Genomic DNA, 21810 nt, shown 5'->3' on the forward strand with positions numbered 1-21810 from the left:
TGTGTGTGTGTGTGTGTGTGTGTGTGTGTGTGTGTGTGTGTTTGCCTTTCTCTTCTTTTCTCCTTTCCTCCTCCCAGTTTCTCTTCTTTTTAATCAGTTTCTTCCCATTTCACTATATTTCTTGTGCATTTTGGATCTTTCTTACTCTTTCAGTTTCTCACACTAGGGAGACATCATTTAGGTTTTTTTAATGGCACATCTAGAAAAAATAAAATTGGACATATGTCTTAGACAGTTACCAAAATAGTAAATTCTGATAGAATCAAGAAATTAAGTACCAGCTAGGTGTAGTGGCGCATGCCTGTAGTCCTGTACTCTGGGAGGCTGAGGCAAGGTGATTGAAAATTCCAGCTCAGCCTCAGAAATTTAGTAAGAAACTTCCTTCCTACAAGCCAACAACAACACAAAGCCCAGTAAAAAATGGGCCAAGCACTTGAATAGATATTTCTTGAAAGAAGATGCACAAATGGCCAAAAACATGAAAAGATGGTCAGCATTGCTAACTAGGAATATGCAAATCAAAACCACAATGAGAGACCTTTTCATACCCATTAGAATGACTACTGTGAAATAGACAAAGTGAGTATTGGTGAGGATGTGGAGAAACTAGACACCTTGTACATTGGTGGAAATACTAAATGGTACAACTGCATGGAAAACATTGTGGAAATTCCTTAAAGCCAAAACTAGAATTACAGTACAACATGACTGAACAGTTCTGGTTCAGGATATATACCCCAAGAGTTAAAAAGCAAGATCTTTTTTTTTTTTTTTTTTTTTGGTCTTTTTGAGATAGGGTCTTGCTGTGTAGCGTAGGCTGGCCTTGTGTCGGGGATCCTCCTGCTCAGTTTCCCAAGTGCTGGGATTACAGGCATGAGGCACCACACCTGCTGAAAGCAAGGTCTTGATTGCACACCCTTGTTGTAGCTACATTTTTTCATGATAACCAGAAAGTGGAAGCAACTACAAGTGTCCATGAAAGACTATGTGTGGTGGTGCACCCTTGGAATCTCAGCACTCAGGAGGTAGAGGCAAAAGAATTCCAAGTTCAAGCCTAGATTGGACTATGTAGTGAGATCCTGTCTCAAAAAAATGAGTGACTTAGTGAGACCCTTTCTCAAAATAAAAAATTAAAAAGGAGCTGGGGTTGTAGGTCAGTGCAAAGGCCCTGGTTCTAGTCCTTAATATAAGGAGGACACAGAGACAGACAGAGACAGAGATGAGGGGGTGGCGGGGAGAGGTGAGACAGCACATATGTAGAAGCTAAAAGATTTACATGCAAGTAAAATAGTGACTACTAGAGATTGAGAAGGGTCTAGAGAAGGTGGGAAAAGGGGTTTGGGTTTGGGAGTTTACCATACACACTATGTGTGTATGGAAGTGTCACACTGAATTCTATTAATGTCTAAAATCGTTTTCAATTACATTTATTTTTTAAAAAAAGTCAGAAGTAGCCAGCCCCTATAAGTGGTCTTTTACATTGCTAAACAGAAAGCCAGCTTATACGTTGCATATACTTGCACTTATTTTAGGTAGCTTTGCCTTACCACTTACTGTGTCACACACCCCTCCCTACCACCTGCCCCGTACTTGGGATTGAACCCAGGACCTTTGTCCTGGCCTCTATATCTCCAACTCTTATTTTTTATTTTTATTTTTGAGACAGGATCTCACTTGTGTCAGCTTCCTGGAGTGCTTGGATTATAGCCAAGCACCAAGATGCCCAGGCTAGTTCAGCATTTAAAAAGAATTATTTGTAATTTTTTTAAAATTTCTTACTTAGAAAGCTTTGAATATTTATGCAGAAAATTATTTAAGGACAACACATTGTTATTTATTTACTTACAATGAACAAATACTATTTTTAAAATTATATTCTCTTCATAGTATACATGCACACAAATTAAGTTCCCCATACAGCAGTCATAGTCCCTTGCTGACACCTACTGTTCCACTCTGTCCCTCCAAAAGCAACAAAAGTAAGGTATCATATTTTTATTATATAGATACACATATGTACGTCCATTAGCCAGTATTTTTGTTTTTTAATTTATAAAATAGTATGATAGTGTATTTTTATAGTGTTCAATATCTTGTCCTTTTTATTCAGAATTATAATTTTAAGACATATATATGCATTTATTGATACATATAGATCAAGTTCATTCAGTTGAACTATTATCAAATATTGACTTCTGAATGCACCACTGCTTGTCCATTTCTCCACTGGTGAACATCTGTGTTATGTTCACTTTTTACTGTATCAAACAGTGCTGAGATATGAATGTCTTTATACAAAATTCTTGCTGAGCCAGTGACGGGGTATTTCTGTGTTACAGACCTGAAAAAGGAGTTCCTGAGGCATGGAATATGCATATTTGGTTCAAAGGCTGTAAAGAAACTGGAGTCTGAAAGTATTTCTAAAACTACTAAATTAATTTTAGCATCTGTGGGATGGTTTTAGTTCTGTGAGAGTAGCTTATCTTTTTTAGTTTGCTCAGTGACTGTAGTGTTGCCTAGCACTTAGTAATGTTCTGTAGTTATTCTTGGAAGAGTGAATATTTGGATTTACCATATGTTGGCATTTGTAAACAAATACTTGATTGTAAAGACAGTCAGGTTCATAATAATCCTGATTGTTTCTAAGGTAAATGGATAGAAAGGCAAAGGAAACAGGATGAGATTAAATCTTTTAAAATCATGTCTAGTTGTGTTATAATTAAGAAATATTGATGAAGGAGAACAAGGAAAAGCTATTCTTGTTTTAGCCATTTTGTGGGAAAACTAATAGTTGAAACTTTAACTCTTAGTGTGAATAAAGTAGATTTAATGAAGTTGGGTAATAGTAAAGAAGCATCGTTAGATCAGAGTAAGTGTTATAACCTTAGAAATAGCCTCTCACTTTTTTAGCCACAGCAAGTCAAAAAACATAAGATCTACAAGTCATGTTAAAAGGGTAATTGATTTATTTTTATTTTTATTTTTATTTTTATTTTTATTTTTTGGTACCAGGAATCAAACTCAGGACCTTGCACTTACTAGGGAGGCACTGTGCCACTGAGCTGTATTCCCCACCCCTGATTTCTTTTTAGATAGAAAAAAATAGTACTTTTCTTTGGCAGGGAGGAGTCAGACGGGGTCTAACTTTGTAGTTCAGGCTGGCCTTGAACTCACGACAATCCTCTTACCTCAGCCTCCCAAGTGCTGGGATTACAGGTATGCACCACCATACCTGGCGTTACCTTTGTAGAGTACTTTACAGTTTGTAAAAGCACTCTCTCTCTTAGGGTTGGGGGTGTTGGGGGTGTCGCTTAGTGGTACAGCGCCTGCCTGGCAAGCACAAGGTCCTGAGTTCACTTCCCAGTTCCAAAACAAGAAAAGCACTCTCTCATTTTGATGCTCATACTTTGTGAGTTAGAATTCTGCACGGGAGCAGTATTAGTTCATTTTTGTATTTAAACTACAGTGTTAATGTGGAGTCCAGGACATTCTTTTCTTCTTTCTCTTTTGTGTTGTTGGGGATAGAACCCAGTGTCTTGTGCAAGCAAAGCAAGTGCTGTATCACTGAGCTAGCTACACACCCAGCCTCAGACGTTCTTGACTCCTTATAAATTCCATTAGCTTCTCCAACAATGAAAGGGCTTTTCTGTTGCCAAGTAAATTTTTTCCCCTCAGAGTGCTAATGAGAGCCAGGCATGGCACACCCCTGTAAGCCCAGCACTTGGCAGGCAGAAGCAGGAGGAATGCCACAAGTTCGAGGCCAGCCTGGGCTCATAGTGAGTTCAAGGCCAGCATGAACTACATAGGGAGACCTCTCTGAACGCCCCCAAGTTCCAGTGAGGTAATTAATGAACTATAGTTTTTACTTTTATGTGATCAAGGCAGCAGTTTAGCAGTAAAAGACATCATCCTTTTGAGTCCTGTGGTTACTAGTTCTTTGCCAGTCACATCTAGCATGACCAAGAGACACACTGAACTCTAAATGTGCTCATACGTTAAGACTTTTGTAGTATAGGGCACCTCTTTGTACTTGAAGAAGGCCATGTAGTCCAGGCTGCCCTCTAACTCACTATATACCCTAGGCGAACCTCGAACTCGTGGCTATCCTCTTGCCTGTGCCTCCCACATGCTAGGATTACATGCATGCACCACCATGGCCGGCCTTCAATTTTTTTTCTTGAAAACAATATTGTGATTGGTGAACACAATATTGAAAGAAATTTGACATCAAGATAAATTATAAAATCTAGAAGCTGTATATGTAAGTGTTTACATCACTGGAGTACATGAAGGAAATTGCCAAAACAAGTAGAGGAGAGGATAGCAGCTCAAGGCCACTGATGGCCTTTTGTGCCACAGGAATTTAAATTTTCCCCTATATGTAATGAGAATATTTTAAGCATGCTAAGCAATGTGAGATTATTATGGGTTCAATGCTGAGTTCAGGGGATTCACTTTACACAAACCCTCGGAAATTACATGTTTCAGAGATCATGTCTAAGACTTTTATCCAAGTCTCAGAAGTTACAAGAAGTTAAGAATAGTTTCTTTAGAAAGATTTCTATGGTGACATGGAGTGATATAGATTGTGATTTAAAACTAAGGGTAGGGTTTTGCGTTAGTGTGGGCAGATGAGTGACAGAGAGAAAGAGTGAGCTTTTCAATTCATTCTTTGTTGAAAGTACAGCCAGTTTTCATCATTCACAGTAGTTATGCTCTATAACTGTGCTACAAACACTAAATTAATGAATACTGGTCCATTTTTCCTAGGAGATATAGCTTACATAAATGAGCTAAAGATCGCCTTTGTGCATTGACTCCTTGCGTATTTCTTCACAGCAGACTGGGATCTGTTAACATAAAGGTGTGCCTGCTCCAAACTAATTTTTTATATGTGATTGTTTTAAGCGTAATCCTTCCAAGCAGAATTTAGTCACTGAAAGCCTCCCTACTTTGCCAACCCCACAAAACTGCTTCACACTCCATATCTACTAGCTGCAGATGAACTCAATAGCAGAGCTATTAAAAACCCCAAACTGGGGCTGGGGATTTAGCTCAGCGGCAAAAGCGCCTGCTTGGCAAGCGCAAGGTCGTGAGTTCGGTTCCCGGTACCGGAGAAAAACCAAAAAAAAAAAAACCCAAACTGCTGTTCTTTGGAGTCCTTTCATCTGGAGACTCCCTGCAAGGCTATTAAGCAAGCTTACCTAGAGGAAAAAGGCTGCACTCCCTGATCCTCTCCCCTGGCGTTCATTCCTTTGGCCCTCTCTCCAGCCTCCTGATGGAAAGATCTTCCCCTGCACACAACCCTATCACAGCATCATCCAGATAAAGTTCATATGTGACTGCCACCTGGTGGTCATTCCATTCCCCTCGGTTGGCCCTCAAATTCTGTCAACTCAATACAGTCAGGCTCTTAGGATCCTCTGGGCATGTTTTCATCAGTTAATCCATACAGAACCTTGTTTAATGTGTGTTTCTGTTTAAAGACACCTTATTTGCTATATACTCCTGATTCATTAACATTTAATTCATGGCTGGCATCTCTGTCTCAAGACTGAAGGAACTTGGGGCTGGGGATTTTAGCTCAGTGGCACAGTGCCTACCTGGCAAGCGCGAGGTCATGAGTTCAATTCCCGGTACCAGGAAAAAAAAAAAAACCACACCTTTTTCCAAGACTGAAGGAACTTTCCCTAGTATTTATTACTTTTCTGCCAGGCATGTGTCTGCAGTCTTGCATTCAGGAGCACTACAGCACTGTGCTAGGAAGGTATTTTAAACAAAAAGCTCAAAACTACAAAGAGCATGGCAATGGTCTATGCTTAGGACACTGCATATAGTATGGAAATTGAAAAAAGGCAGTGTTGCCTTGTTCAGCATCTGCTGGAAAGAGACATACTTCAGGCAGCACAAATTTTTCACTGTGCTATGCATGTCTGCAAAACCAATACAAGTATTAATTTTGGAATTATAAATATTAGCAAGCAGACAAATTCACAAATGTGGACTCCATGAATAATGATCAGCTATACCATCTCAGTCACTTCTTGAATGCATCTGATACTGAGCCCTCTTCCTCAAACCAGAGCATCACACTGTCCTTGCTGGATAGTTTTAATGGCTATATGAGCTAAAATCTGACTCTTGTATTTTCTAATCACCAATTCTAACTAGGATTTCTAGATTGTCCCCTCTTCAATATACTACTTAAATTCAGGGTTCTTACATTTACTTCTATCCTTTCCTTTCTCCCAATTTCTTTGGGAACTTCTGAGTTGTTGAACACTTTAAAGTAATTGAGATGAATGGTATGGTTATTTTATTATAGTGAACGTATCCCCTCCTGTCTTGTAACCCTCCCCCAGTAAAAACTGTATCCCATGTACCTCTCACACTGCCTGTCTTTCAGTTCATGTCAGATTCACCTGGAGAAATGAGGCAAGAAAAGCGCCAAGCATGGGGATAACTGTCTCTTTCCTTTCCCTTGTCCTTCTCCACTCCAGGTGTCATCTGTGTGTCTCCCTATGTTAGCTTTATTCTGTAGCCAGATTTTCTCAGTGTAGTGAGGGAAGTGGCCACCTACCGTTCAAGATTTGAATTGTCCAGCAGAATTGGGAACTTATCTCAGCCACTGCCCGTATATCAGTGAACTTGTATGTTGGGTCCAGATAAAGACAGACAGACAGAGACAGAGAGACAGAGAGAGAGAGAGTATGTGTGTGTGTGTGTGTGTGTGTGTAGCCATTTGCTATTCCTAGAGATACAGGAAACTGATTAGTCAGTTGATGTCATCTGTAGCCAGAAAATAAGTGACCTTCGATTGATAGCCTCTCTAGTTCCATCTGGATTTCTAAAGGGCAGGAACTCAGAAGAAATAGGGCTGTTGCACAGCTAAACAACAGATATCACTTATGCATATTAAGACAAGCATTTTCTTCCTATCATGTTTATCATCAATAAGATATCCCTTAAGGACCATCAGTGTGATTAAAAGATTATAGAGCTTTCAGCTTTGAACAATGTTGGATCAAAATTGATTTTTCTTTAAATGTTGACATCTATTATTTCTTGATGCTGGGTACATTATATTGGTGGATATATTATAGTAAGTACTATTTTCTGTTTTTTGTGTTTATAAAATACTTCATAATTCTAATAAAAGGCCAAAAATAAATTTTGGGTTAAGCCGGTGAATAATAGTAGTTATTGGTATAATTCCCCTTTACTATTAAATGAGCTGTAGAGGTGATATTGCATTGACCTAGCGATGTGTATGACATTTTAGAGGTGTTATAAAGATAACTAATATATTGAGTTTCTTTTTTAATGATGTGAAAGAAAAGCTATTCCCTTTATCTTTTGTGTGTATTTATGATACCATAGGTACCTGCAAGGTGTGGAGTTACGGTCCGAGACAGTCTAAAGAAAGCACTGATGATGAGAGGTCTTATCCCAGAGTGCTGTGCTGTGTACAGAATTCAGGATGGGTATGGTTTGTATGTGTTGTGAAATTTTGTTTAAAAAGAAAAAAATCTGATAGTAATTGCCAGAGTTTTCTGTCAAAACTTTAGCCATACCTTAAGAGTTGAAAATGAACTTTAGGAAAAAATTTAAATTAATGCTAAGTTAGCATGGAGAAATCTTACAGGCCAATGATAATTTTGTATAACTGTAGTATGTGATTCAGATCAGTGACTTCATTGGAATTTAAGATGTTTACCATTTTTGAGCCATTTAGAATGTGATTTATTTGGACAGTATACCCTTATCCACTCTCCCATTTTTAATATAAACTCAAGAGTTTTGCAGAAGTTTTACAAAATTAACATTTTATATTAAACTATTTTTCTTTCAGAAAATGTCTTAACAGGTGTTCTAAGACTTCTGAATTTTGAAACCAAATTTAACATCAGGTCTTAGGACATTTTGTCCTTTTTTTCTCTGAATTAATAGGGAAGTCCATGCTTGTGATTTTTTTTTTTTAAACGGGGACCGCAGGGACATCCATTTTTTGCTGTTGTAGGCCTTTTCTGGAGCTGACTTGAAGAAAAGAGTACATCTCTTTACCCTGCTGTTTGTCCAAGATTGATACAATTACTTGGGGTAATCTTAAAAGTTAACTTAATTGCCATTTAAGTTTCTAGCAATGGAAGATCAGGGAGCCAAACCTCCCTAGTACTAGCCCCTCAGTAACCAATTTTCATGTCTTCAGCATGAGGTATTTTAGTGTTTTTAAGTATGATAACCAAGAAAGGCTTCTGTCCACATTTTTCAGAGAGAAGAAACCAATCGGCTGGGACACTGATATTTCCTGGCTTACTGGGGAGGAATTGCATGTAGAAGTGTTGGAAAATGTTCCACTTACAACACACAATTTTGTATGTATCTTTACATATTTATAATGTCAAAAATGCTCACATTTTCATGAATAATATTTTTATTTACAGAACATGAAATATGGATAAGTAATTTTGCAGTTAACATTCTAAGTTGAAAATCAGTTTTGTTCTTTAAAAACTTGTACTTAAACTAAAGAGTTTTAATCCTTATATTTTCTTTTTAACTTAAAAAAAAGAGAACCATATATGTCTGTTGCTAAAAGAAAACAATTTGGAATGATGTAAAAGTATATCATGAAAAAAATGAAAGTTCCTTGCATGTTGTGTGATATTCTTCACTTTTTAAAAGAACGCAACAGGGGGCTGAGGATTTAGCTGAGCGGCACAGTGCCTGCCTGGCAAGCACAAGGTCGTGAGTTCAATTCCTGGTATCAGATAAAAAAACAAAGAAAAAAGAAAAAGACAAAAAAAATAAAAGAAGTCAACAGGGTTTTATGGACTTCATCCTGTCAGTACACCTAACTAATAAAGTTAGCCTCTTCTAAAAGAATAAGAAAAAAACTGGCCATGGTGGCACCCACCTGTAATCGCAGCACTTGAGAGGCTGAGGCAGAAGGATTGCTGTGAATTCAAGGCCAGCCTCAGTTACATACTGAGTTTGAGACCAACCTGAACCACATATAGTGAGATCCGGTCCTGAAAAAGAAAGGAAAAAAAGGAAAAAGGAATGTGCTATATTAATAATTTTAAAAATATTTTCTGTAAATCTATCACTACAGAGCTAAGCAGAGTCTTTCTGCATACAAACCAACACATTTGTGTGTGTCTCTGAAGCACAGGGGGATGGACGAGGAATGTGGGGTAGCTGGGTATTACTCCCTTCTTGAGTCTTTCTGCCTGTTTTTTCATTTGGTAGAACGTAGTGTAAGCTTAAGTGCCACCAGCCTGGAGTTTCCCAGTATTCTACTACACGTTTAAATGTACTCAAATTCCAGGCTAAACATAAGCTGTAACCCAGAAGATACATCTTCCTGTGCACACCTTTACTGACAAATGTATCCTGACCAATGTAAGCATATGTTGTTTCTTTTTTTTTTTTTTTTTTTTACCAGGAATTAAACTCACAATCTTGTGCTTGCCAGGCATGTGCTGTGCCACTGAGCTGTATTCCTGGCCCTTGTTGTTTTAAGTTTATACTCAAATGCATATCCACATATTTTCTCCCCCTCAGACGTTTTGCTCCTGTCCCTGCTTCCATACCTTCTTCCCCTCTTCCTTGTTCTCTGTTTTCTCTGTTATATATGTGCCCCACAAGTTACACATAGTTTTAATGAATAAATGAGGAAAGAGAAATTGAGGGCTTCCTGAAGCTGACACAATTATCAAGTGAGTGAGAGTATGAATGGGTTAGAAAAAAGACGAGATGAATGAAAAATATAGTTGCCTGTGAAAACATCTTATGGGATTCTCTGCTGTTTCCTGAGATTCTGCTAGCAATGTAAAAAGTATTTCATTATCTACTGTACCGTCCCTTGCTAGCTTCTAATGCTGATTATAAATTGCCCCAGCGTTGTTTCTAATGCTGTGTGTTATGACCAACTTGAGGAAGTAATAAACTTTTCTCTCTACCATTTGACATTTAAATTTTCATAATATAAAGTGAATATACTTTCAAGTCTGAGGAGTTTTCTATCCAGTATGTTAGAAGTTTTTAAAGCGTTAGTTAGAAAGTAACCTGCAGTATAGCCATCACTGCTCCCTCTAAGTGTAATTCTGGTTCAGCTGAACACTTAATAAGTAGATTCTCTTTTAATCAATAAAGACCCTCAGCCTATAGAAAGTACTTTTGCATAGTTTTTGGAAGGAGTGAGTGTCATTTCAATTGTTAACCATTATGTTTTTGGACCACAGGTGAGGGATTCTGATCCTGTGACCTTTTTTAATTTTTATTTATTTATTTTTATTTTTTGGTTTTTTTCTGGTACCGGGAATCAAACTCACAACCTTGCGCTTGCTGGGCAGGTGCTGTGCCGCTGAGCTAAATCCCCAGCCCCTTTATTTTTATTTTTTTTTGAGACAGGGTCTCTGTTTAGTTCAGGCTGGTTTTGAACTCGCCATATAGCCTAGGCTGGCCTCAAACTCACAGTGATCGTTCTGCCTCAGCCTCCAGTGTATTTTATCTGAAATTTCTTGCTTTGTCAACTTTGGACATCCCAAGTACTGATTATGGATTCTATTAGGAATCCTCTTATTTGTAGCATTAAAGCCCTTCCCTACCAATTTTTTTTCTTTGCCATGTATATGTTACTGTCACTTGAGCTCAGAGCCTTCACACTAAGCTATATCCTTAGCCCTTTGAAATTTTTTATTTTGAGATAATGTCTTATTAAGTCACTTAAATTTCTCAGGCTGAGCTCAGACTTGCAGTCCTCCTGCCTTAGCCTCCCAGAGTGCTAGGATTACAGGCATGTGCTACCATGCCTGGCTGGTTTTGATTTTTTTCAATCCTTCTATTGGAGTCATTCATAACTTTTTTTTTTTTTCATCTCTTCAAGACAGAGTCTCACTGTGCAGTTCAGGCTGGCCTTAAACTCACTTTGTAGTTTAGACTGGCCTTGACCTTACACGCTGGCCTTGAACTTACAGCAGTTCTCCTGCCTCAGCCTCCCAAGTGCTGGGATTACAAGCATGCACCGCCACACCCAGCTCATAGCTTTAAATAATAGAAATGTACCTTTATATTTTGTTCCGTCAATGCCAATTAGTTTTCCTTATTTCCCCCTTTGTGCAATAATTAAATCATTCCCCATCTTTCATCTTCCTTTCCCCTGTATTCCCTTCTTTTCTAATTTTATGTTGTCAAGCTTGAAATCAGTTGCTAGTCTGCCTCTCAGCTTGACTTCCAAGTTTTTAATTTGGATATTGGGATGGGACATAAAAATGGACAGACCATCTACCATCTTGATCCCCTGGTGTTCTTCTTTTATTGTAGTACGTGAGTTTTATAATACAAATATATTTAAAATTGTTATTTAAACAAGAGAGTAAACATGTTGATTTCCAAAGAGACTCTTGCACACTTTTGAAACCTTCTTTGATTTTTTTGCTTTGTAGGTACGGAAAACTTTCTTCACCTTAGCATTTTGTGACTTTTGTCGAAAGCTACTGTTCCAGGGTTTCCGCTGTCAAACATGTGGTTATAAATTTCACCAGCGCTGTAGTACAGAGGTTCCTGTGATGTGTGTTAATTATGACCAACTTGAGTAAGTAATCCTAAAGAAGCTCTTTTCTACCATATTACATTTAAACTTTCATAACATTAAACCAGTATGTCCTGTAAGTGAGTTTTCTCTCAGTACAGATATTACGGAGAATTTTTAAAAGTGTGGTCAGAGAGTAACGTAGTACAGCCAGCATTTCTCTCCCAAATTGTAATTCCAGTCCAGCTATACATTTATTTATATTTTAGATCCTCTTTTAATTAATAAAGATGCCTAGTCCATAGAAAAACTTCTGGATCATTTTTGAGAGGAAACCCAGTGTCACTTCAGTTAAGTGGACTATTGTATCTTTAGGCTGCAGATGATGGTGTCTGGTTCTGTCTGCTATTGTGTAAATTACATTTATATTCTCCCCCACCACCACCTGGAGCCTTGTTCCTTCAGTGTGTATGAGAGTAAGATATAAAATCTTAGTACTTAGTTTCTTTATAAAATGTGTTTTTGTTCTAAACCAGAGTTTTTCTGATAGATCAGACTGAGCCTGTCATAATCATTGTTGCTGCTACTTTTAAGGTCTTTTTATTTTTCCTGATTACTTAAGCAAATAGAAACTTAACTCTGTACTTGAAAGTAAATTATAATGATGTGCTCTAACTTAGCAATACTTTTTCTTCTAATGCTTTATCCATTAAGCATGATTTCCCCCCTCTAATGTGTAGAAATTTACTGGAGAACAATTAGCTTTAGAGTTTGAGCTTGCCTTTGAAAATACAATATAATTGTTTTAATAAGCCTTTAGACAAAAATGCAACTAATTGAATTTTAACAATTGTTTCTGGAAATGGAATTGACCCCTTATTTTTCCATTACTGTATATTCTGTTATACTGACACTTCTGGGCTTTACACAAGTTAGGTTTGTTTTGTTTTGTTTTGTTTTTGCCCCACAGTTTGCTGTTTGTCTCCAAGTTCTTTGAACACCACCCATTACCACAGGAGGAGACCTCCTTAGCAGAGACCGCCCTTACATCTGGATCATCCCCTTCTGCAGCCCCCTCAGAGCCCATTGGGTATGATTTCACCCCTGCTGTGGAGTGATGTGCTATTTGAATTGCTTTCTTTTGATTAATTTGAAAACCTTCCCAACACTTGAATTGTTAAATTAAGGAGTTTTTTCCCAAATAACTTATTTTTTCACACCCTGCAGACATTTACATGTATGTGGTACAGAAATGGGATTTAGATAACAATAGACTGTTTCAGGACCACTTCTAAAAAAAATCAAACAACAAATTTTGAGTTCCCACCTTGTGTTTACCATTTTATTGGGTAGTATTAGGTATAGAAGTATAAGACTTCTATTTGTAAAAGTAGCATGAACATTGGAAACAACTGTAAATAATTTTTTAAACTTTATAAGCTATAGTTTATGGAGTATATTGTACTATGTGATGAGGATATAAATTTTTTGTTTTTATAGGAAATAGAGAAAAAAAGCAGGAAAACTTAATGGAGAAGATGAGATCTGAGCTGAACTAGAACCTGAGTGAACATAGGAATGAAAGCATGGCAATTGGAGATGGAAAAGTGGCATAAATAAAGAGCTAGTAAAGAAAAGCTTGTCAAAGTTGAGAGGCGCATGTGTAAAGCCCAGTTGCAGAGGGTATTAGTTTGCTTGGCACAAGAAGGGAGAAAAGATTAGTTTTTCAAGCAGATTACTAGCCTGATGAAAATGGTTTTAAAGAAATAACCATGTAGCGGTGAACTACAGATGGACCAATGGGGAAAAGTCTAAGTGAGGAATGGCAACTAGGTTGTGAAAACTGGCAGACAGTAAGGTCCTGATCTGGAGCGGTGGCAGTGCAGAGAAGGACAGGTGTTCATAAAGTGCTGAAGAAAAATCAGTAGTGTTGTCAGTTGTAGAGGAAAAAGGTAGTGGTTTTACAGGCAATGCAAAGGCGTCGTGTATTTCAGCTTCAAGGTAGGAAGAAAAGGGATCCACAGTAATGATGAGTTAAGTGGTATTAATTTTGTCTAGAGCATTGCTTACACAGATCTTTTTGTGACTGGATTTGAGGCACCGTGATTTATGTTATGTCTGGAATTTCAGAAATACTTGGTTTAGAAATTTTGTCAGTTTTCACCCTTCTGCTCTTCACAATGTAATCTTACTTCTTTAGGATTCTACCTAGAGAGATAAATTGACACTTATCATAGATTTGTAATTTTTGTGAAGCCAGTCTTCCTAAAGGTCTCACGAGTTAGAAAAGTTAACAGAAGACTTTTATATTAAAGAGTGGTTAAGAAAACAAAAACAAACAAAAAGACTGGGAATGATGATGCAGAACTGTAATCCCAGCACTCAGGAGGCCGAGGCAGGAGAATTGCAGGTTTGAGGCCAGATTGGGCTACATAGTGAGCTTGAGGCCAGCCTGAACTACATAACAAGACCCTGTCTCAGAAAAATAAAAAGAAGAAAAATGTAACCACTGTGTTCTTTTGTCAGGATGTAACAGTTATTTCATCTGCTGGTCATTTTGTTCTTGCTAGCACAATCATTAGTCATGTGCAGATGTGTGTTTTCTAGACAATCAAATAAAAATGTTACTATTTTTTTCTTTGGTTTTTAATTAATCCTTTGGCTATAACATTTTCTCCTGATAGACTCTGTAGACCACAGTCCCTTTCTAATGGCACATCCCAGTTGTTTGAGCAGAGCTGTAGAACACCGTGATGAAATTATCTTGGCTTCTTTGAGAGTGTATAATGGCAACAATATAGGATATGCCTTCCAGTGAAAAAAATCCTAAGAAACCATTTGCCATGAGTTTTAGTCATAACTAAACTAGACTACTGGATTGTAGTCTTAGGCAAATAAGAAAGACATGTAAACCTTCATAAATCATCTTCCTAATGCTTTATTTTTTGGGTTTGTTTTGGGTTGGGTTGGATTGGGTTGGGGTTTTGAGACAAGGTTTTTCTATATAGTTCAGCCTGGCCTTGAACTTACTATGTGGCCTAGGCTGGCCTCGAACTCACAGCAATCCTCCCTCAGCCTCCCAAGTGCTGGGATTACAGGCATGTGCTACCACATCCAGCTTTCCTGATGCTTTTATGTCATAGTGTATATGATTGTCTCTGTAATAATAGAAATCAATCCCTTTCAAGCCAAGAATGGTAGTGCATGCCTATAATCCTAGCCATCTTGGAGGCTGCAGCAGGAGGGTCACAAGTTCGGGTCTCATCTTGGCAATTTTGCAAGACCCTATAAGAATAGAATAGAAGAGGGGCCAGGAGGGGAGGGGAGGAGAGAAGAGAATAAGGCATAGCATAACATAGAGCATATAGCATAGCATAACACAGCATAGGAGAGCATAGAATAGAGTAATAATTAAAAATTGGTTGACGATCTAGTTTGGTTTTTTTTTTTTTTCCAGTACCAGGAATCGAACTCACGACCTTACGTTGCCAGGCAAGCACTGTGCCGCTGAGCTAAATCCCCAGCCCCTCTAGTTTGGTTTAAAGGCCCTAGGTTCAATCCCCAGTAACACAGACACACGCAGAGAATCAATCATACTTTGTATTTTATTACTAGTCCTAATAAAAATGAGAAGTCACGCCCAGGATATAGCTCAGTGGCACAAGCACCTGCCTGGCAAGCACAAAGTCCTGAGTTTGATTCCTGGTAACAAAACAAAACAACAACAACAACAAAAAATGATAAGTCATGATATAAATATCCTAATGGATGTAACCAAAAAATTTTGGAGATATGATATAATGCTGGGTTTCAATACAAAGTAAGAGATACTTCCATTTCTATTTTTTTTAAATGATAATATGCATTTAGAACAAGTCATCATTTAAAATTTGTATATCACTAAACAAAAGTAGTCACTTTGCTTTAAAAGTTTTAAATATTCTAGCTTAAAAATGAGTTCTGAATTAATGGTAGTGTACTGAAGAGTGTTAAAAATTCTTTTTATTTTTAATTTGGTACTGATTCTAAAGACACTTGCCCAGCATGCTTAAAAATGTATCTTGTGGAGGGAGCCAATTGGCGAACTGCAAAGTTACTTTGTAGAGTATAAATTTTCTTAATCCAGGTAAAGATTTCTCAGTGTGGAAACTCAATTTTATTGGTTCCCAGAAATGATGAGAATTAGTAATTAAGTAAATTTTCATTAAACAGAATCAAAACAGAGTAAATTAGAATACCAAGTAATTGATTTCAGTGAGGAACATATCTGCTATATAAGCCATTATGTTAGATAGGTCAGCACCCACTCCTCTTTTGGAAAATAGTGATGGGAAACCAAATTATAATCAAAAGACTGCTTTTATTAAGCATGGAATTAGGACATAGTTCATATGTGTAATACACCAGAGTCCTGATAACTCTGTGTTCTTTTTTTTTTTTTTTTTTTTTGAGACAGGGTCTCACTGTGTAGTTCCAGCAGGCCTTGAGTTCACTGTTTAGCCCAGGCTGGTGTCGAACTCGTGGCAGTCCTCCTGCCTCAGCCTCTCGAGTGTTGGGATTACAGGCATGCGCCACCATGCCCAGCCTCCAAAATTGTTATACTTGCCCTTATTTTTAGATAAATTGACATTGTAGATCAGGAGACACAGGAGACCTTCTCCACCAGGTGGTATTAGTCCCAGATTTTGTATAATAGGCAAAAATTTCATTTTCTAGAAGTGTATACCCATGCTTTTCTTTAGCTATGATAATGAGGTTTATCACATTAAGTGATTTTCTTGCTTCTGGATCAACTTCTCTTACATGTGTAGTTCCGATTTGCTGTTTCTGTCATGATCTTAAGGAGTAACTTACTGCCACTACGGTCTGCACCAGACCAATTATTATTAATTAGATTATCCTGTACAGTTCTAGTTCATTCAGGCCTTTTCCAGTTTTAAGACTGATTTAAACTGCTATTGCCCTAAATCATAACAGCAGCTTTTTAAGTAGTTTAGCAGTCAGTGCACTTTCCAAAATATTTTTTTAACCTCACCCAGAATTCCTTAGCAAAAGGTATATATTTGACTACCTAAAGCAAGAATAAAGGCAGCTCTATCAGAACATAAGAATTTCTCGATAACCAGGAAACTGCTGGGTGTGGTGGCACATGCCTGTAATCCCAGCACTCAGGAGGCTGTGAGGCAGGAGGATCACTGAGCTTGAGGCCAGCCTGGGCTATATAGTGAACTCAAGGCTAGCCTGAACTACACAGGAGACCCTGTCTCCAAAAAAATAAAATAAGGGGGTGAAGCTTCATGTTAATTTTCCCAAAGACAGTTACCTAAAATTCTAACTGGGCCGATACAGATTTTTAGTACATGATATTTTATTATTTGCATATCAATTCTAAATGGATTCGTGTAGTTAAATGAATACCTACAGTCAAAATTTCTTTCCCCTATCCTTAATGTGTTCAGAGAAGTAAAACTATAAATGGGTGTATAGTTCAGATTGTGTTGACATGCCTTATTAAGTGGCTTTTTGTCACTGTTGAACTTCCTTTGCTCTTCAAACTTTCATCCATTCCTTTTTCTACTATATATCCTTACCATGCCTATCCAAATCCTCACCCCTCCCAAATGTCTTTTTATTTGCTCAACATTGTCATTCTGTCCTAATAACCATTAAACAAAGCTGACTTGTTAGGAAGTTTGCATAGATGCGGTGGAATGATAACCAAAGAGCTTGTGAATGCAGAAATATTTATTGGTCCTGATGGAGCTCAGCAAGACAGCCATACCTCATGAACCCCGTGATGCTCACTGCTTTGCCCCAAGGATATCTTTCTGAGGAGCTTAGACTCCTTGTAAATGGTTACAATCTATTCTTAAAACTTCAGGTTTTCTGTGTCAGATTCACTTTAAGACCAGTGAGAGAGCATAGACTTTGGTACTTACCTGCAGTACCAAAACAGGTCACGATTTGGTGTTTTGATCATAAAGCATTTTTTAAAAAATATTTTTCTTTAAGGTTTAGTATATGATTTTCTTCTGTTTGTGGTATCAGTAATCGGGCACAGAAGAAATTTCACAATGTAAAAAATTTTGGCAATATGAAGGTCATCTGAATTTGGAAATGATCTTTTGATATTGTTCAGTTCTGATGTAAAGCAGCTAGTACATCTTTCAGGTTCTAAATGCCCAGGTATAGTCTCAAAATTCTTACAGCTTATAATATATTATATAAAATGTTTATTGAGTAACCTTAGATATCAAGAAATGAAAAGTTAGGGGGAAAAAGCTAATCATTTGGTATATTTTAAAGGATAAGAGCATCTTCAGCTGACTAGCCACAGATAATTTCTAGGCATGTGTATGCAAAGATTCCCTGGAGTCTTTTGGGTAAGAGTCAGTGTTCTTATTACTGGTAGTCCCTGCAGGCTCTGCTCAAGCAAAGCAGCCTTGGCAAGAGTCATCATAGGTATATTAGTTTATTAAACTAATGCTTTTTATATAGTCATTGCCGCTGGAATTCCACTGCTTTACTTTAAAGATTTTTATATTAAGTGAGAAAATCTTTATGTCTTCCACTTTTAAATATTATCTGTACATATATAGTTTCTCTGAATCTTACCTTCCAATGACTTGATTTTTCCAGGCCCCCAATTCTCACCAGCCCATCTCCTTCAAAATCCATTCCAATTCCACAGCCTTTCCGACCAGCAGATGAAGACCATCGAAATCAATTTGGACAGCGAGACCGGTCCTCCTCTGCTCCCAATGTGCATATAAACACGATAGAACCTGTCAATATTGATGTAAGTATCCAGCATGGCTACAACTAAAAGTATCCAGGTGTATTTCTCTGTATGTGTTTTGTTTTGTTTTTGTATTTCTGTATTTTTTCCACTACAATTATAATACAGGTCAGAAATAAGTGCCATCTTTCATTGATCATAATTATTTTAAATACTAGGGTTTATATGAATCTCAGGTCAGAAAAGCTTGTAATCTCATAAAAACTTCACTGGTGCCAAATTACAGAGTTATTCTGGCTTCTTTCTTATGGCATCATCTCTGTAAAATGAAAATGGTTCAAAGGAAAATGGTTTAAAATCTAAAGGATTGATAGAGGCCTTTGGGTGAACCCATGAAGTCCTCTAAAATTTGTTATGATGTGCTGTTATTAAAGATCAGTATGAAATTAAGGGTTTCAGTTTATAGTGCTATAAGCTTGGTGTTACAGCCAAGAAAAGCATGATTCCATGTTTAAGAATTAGCATGTAGTTGAAGCTATAACTTAAATTTTTTTAAATATTAAAGAAAAAATTTATTATAAATGTTATTTTTTAGCATAAATTCCAAAATTAGACTTTCTTCCTATGGTTTTACTCTGAAACAGTCTCCCTTTGCGGGAGGCAGTTCCTTTAACTAGCTTTTTCCTGGTACAATTTTCCTTGACTAAGAGGGTTCTTCAAATACAAAGGAAGAAAAAAGTAGGAAAAGGAAATACAGAAATAAAAAGGTTGTGAAATACTAAGAACTCTAGCCATATTTTAAAGTTTGGTCTAGTACATCCAAAATTGTAACCTTCATCTTTACTTTTACTTTAAATTATTTTCTTTTTCCTCAGATTGTGACCTCTGTTCTCCTGGTCTCTTAGGCTTGAACTTTAAAATACCACTTTATACCTTGTCTTTCCATCCTTCTCATACCCAAACAGGTAGCACCTTTTCCTTTTCCTGTGCGTCTCAAACTGGTTCTTTCTTATCACTACACTTTTTTTGTGTGTGTCTTTTTGAGACAGGGTCTCACTATGCAGTTCAGGTTGGCCTTGAGCTCACTTTGTAGCCCAGGCTGGTTTTGAACTCGAAACGATCCTCCGGCCTCAGCCTCCTGGTTGCTGGGATTACAGGTGTGCGCCACCACACCCATCCTTTGCTACACTATTTGGGCCCACATTTCCTCAATTGAACTACTTACTACATGTATCTCCTGAATGGATTTCTCACCATTGATTTCTATTTCCATTCTTTATGCTGTTATCAAGATAATTTTTAATAACATCTTTGACATCATCTATTCCCTTGTTCCAAAACTTTCAGTGACTTGCCATTCATAGCAAGGTAGCCTTTCATTTATGCTCAGTCACTCGTTATTCCACCAAAAAGATTTATTTTTGACTCTGAGCTAGCAATTAGAAATTAAGGATGAATTAGCACTTGATCTTGGCCCTTTAGGAAGTCAAAGTTTAGTGGATGGATCAGGTATATAAATAAGTAATCTCAAAAATAGAATGGTAGCTTAAAGAAGGGGCAGTAAACTCTGGCTGGTTGGATCTAGAAATATATTGCGGAGGGCCTAACATTAAGCTAGATTGCAGAAGGTAAATGAGTAGGAGTGTTTGTACCCTAGATAAGGAATTAAAAAGGAAAGCTGTTTGTTATGGAAATAGTACAAAGGCATGGAAGTGCCTTTACATGGATGTAATTGATAGTTGATATTGTAGGAGTTGAGGGTTCAAAAGGTTGGTGAATGATAGAAGATGAAACTAGCTAGAGTCCAGGCTGAAACATTTTGTGTATTATTCTAAAGTAGTAGTAGGGAGTCTAAAATACCTGAGTATAAGAGGTCAGCTCTGTATTTTAGAAAAATCTCTGGTGGTTGCATGGAGGATAGGTCAAATGAGTACTACATCTAAAGGCATTTAGTTCTGCAACTTTTGTCGTATTCCATATAATAGAAGATAAAGGTTTAAATTCTAATAGTAGCATTGGTGGTGAGAGAGAATTAGTGAGTTGAAGAGAAGAGACAATAAATTAGTGGGTTAGTGGTTAAACTCTTAGGAATGTTGAGAGTGGCTGCTATTTATGAGTGCTTATTGTGTGCCAGGTACTATGTATGCTAAGTGCTTTAATACAGTTTCTTGCCTGAGCCTTATAAAAACTTATGAGTTAAGTGCTGTTATCTTTATTTTACTATTAAGAAAATTATATTTATAGAAGTTAAGAAATGTTCCCAAGCCAGGCGTGGTGGCACATGCCTGTAATCCCAGCATTTGGGAGGCTGAAGCAAGAGGACCATTGTGAGTTCGAGACCAGCCTGGCCTATAAAATGAGCTCAAGGCCAGCCTGAACTGCATAACAAGACCCTGTCTCAAAAAGACAAAAATTAATTAATTAATTTAATAAAAATAAAAAACCTCAACAAACTGCAAACACCTGTTAATAAAGGTTTAAAAAAAAAAAAAAGAAGTGTACCCAAAACCACACAGTGAGAAATGATTAAAATGGGCTTTGGTGATTTGAACCTGGCTTTCCTTTCTTCAGTTACCCATGATGCTGTGCAGTAGTAGTGAGAGGTGATGGAAGAGGAGTAGAGCTTGATGCCCAGGTTTCTGGCCCATAGGTACCTGGCCTGTAGACCTGAACAGGATTTATTTAAACAAAAATACTAACTTTCATTTTGGAAATACGCTCTTTAAGATATCTGTGGGACTTCCAGGTTTAAAAGTCCAATAGCAGTTAAACCTAAGGACCTTAAATAAGAGCTTTATAAGCAAATTAGCATATTTCTGTCAGGGAAAGCCATGGATATAAATGATACTATTCAATAAATGTAAATTGAAAGGAGGTAAGAAAGTGCAGTGTGGTGAACATTAACAGTTGAGGTGTAGGCAGAGATTGTTCTCTGTCACCCTTATTGGCTCTTCTTCCTAAGAGGCTCCAGCTAGCAAAGACAAAGTAGTGTTTCAGAGGTCAAAGGGAGAAAAGGGGCTTCAAGAAAGCTGTAGTAGGGCCAGGGATATAGCTCAGTGGCACAGGTGCCTGCCAGGCAAGCTCGAGGTCCTGAGTTCGATTCCCGGTACAAAAAAAAAATGCCTATTGATTCTGACAATTAAAATGTAATTTTGGGGCTCCAGGGATTGCTCCCGTGATAGAGTACTTGCCTAACATGAGTAAGTCCCTGAGTTCTACTCCAATGCCACCAGAAAAAGAGGGGAGGAAAGAGAGAAGGGAGAGCTGTTTTAGGGAGGAGGAAAACAGGGAAGGAAATGGGATAGAAGCTTCGCTGTAAAAGAATGACAAAAAGCCATAGCTTGATGCAGGGTTGAGGCGCCGTTGTTTTTAATGTAAGAGACTTCACAGTATTTGTAACTAAAGAGGAAGAAGCCAGTGAAGAGAGGTAGAAGATAATAAAATAGAGAATAATTGATGTGGTAAAATTCTTTGAATTTAAAAATGATAGGGGCTGGGGATTTAGCTCAGCGGCAAAAGCGCCTGCCTGGCAGGC

The 21810-nt window shown here is 37.6% G+C and overlaps 1 protein-coding gene across 11 annotated transcripts in view; it reads left to right on the forward strand.

Annotated features, from left to right (window-relative positions):
- Positions 1-21810, forward strand: part of Braf (B-Raf proto-oncogene, serine/threonine kinase) — a gene marked incomplete at its 5' end in the record, with an annotated part of 145471 nt that overhangs the window by 67521 nt on the left and 56140 nt on the right. For all 11 annotated transcript variants that reach the window (XR_001231320.1, XR_001231321.1, XM_013504993.1 and 8 more), the window contains 5 exon segments: positions 7381-7484; positions 8273-8375; positions 11451-11599; positions 12507-12626; positions 18176-18335. Coding sequence is in view for 9 of the 11 variants with exons in the window: in XM_013504993.1 (XP_013360447.1) it covers positions 7381-7484; positions 8273-8375; positions 11451-11599; positions 12507-12626; positions 18176-18335 (636 nt within the window).

The sequence above is a fragment of the Chinchilla lanigera genome, unplaced genomic scaffold (assembly GCF_000276665.1).
Source record: "Chinchilla lanigera isolate Chin_1 unplaced genomic scaffold, ChiLan1.0 scaffold00093, whole genome shotgun sequence".
Classification (NCBI taxonomy): domain Eukaryota; kingdom Metazoa; phylum Chordata; class Mammalia; order Rodentia; family Chinchillidae; genus Chinchilla; species Chinchilla lanigera.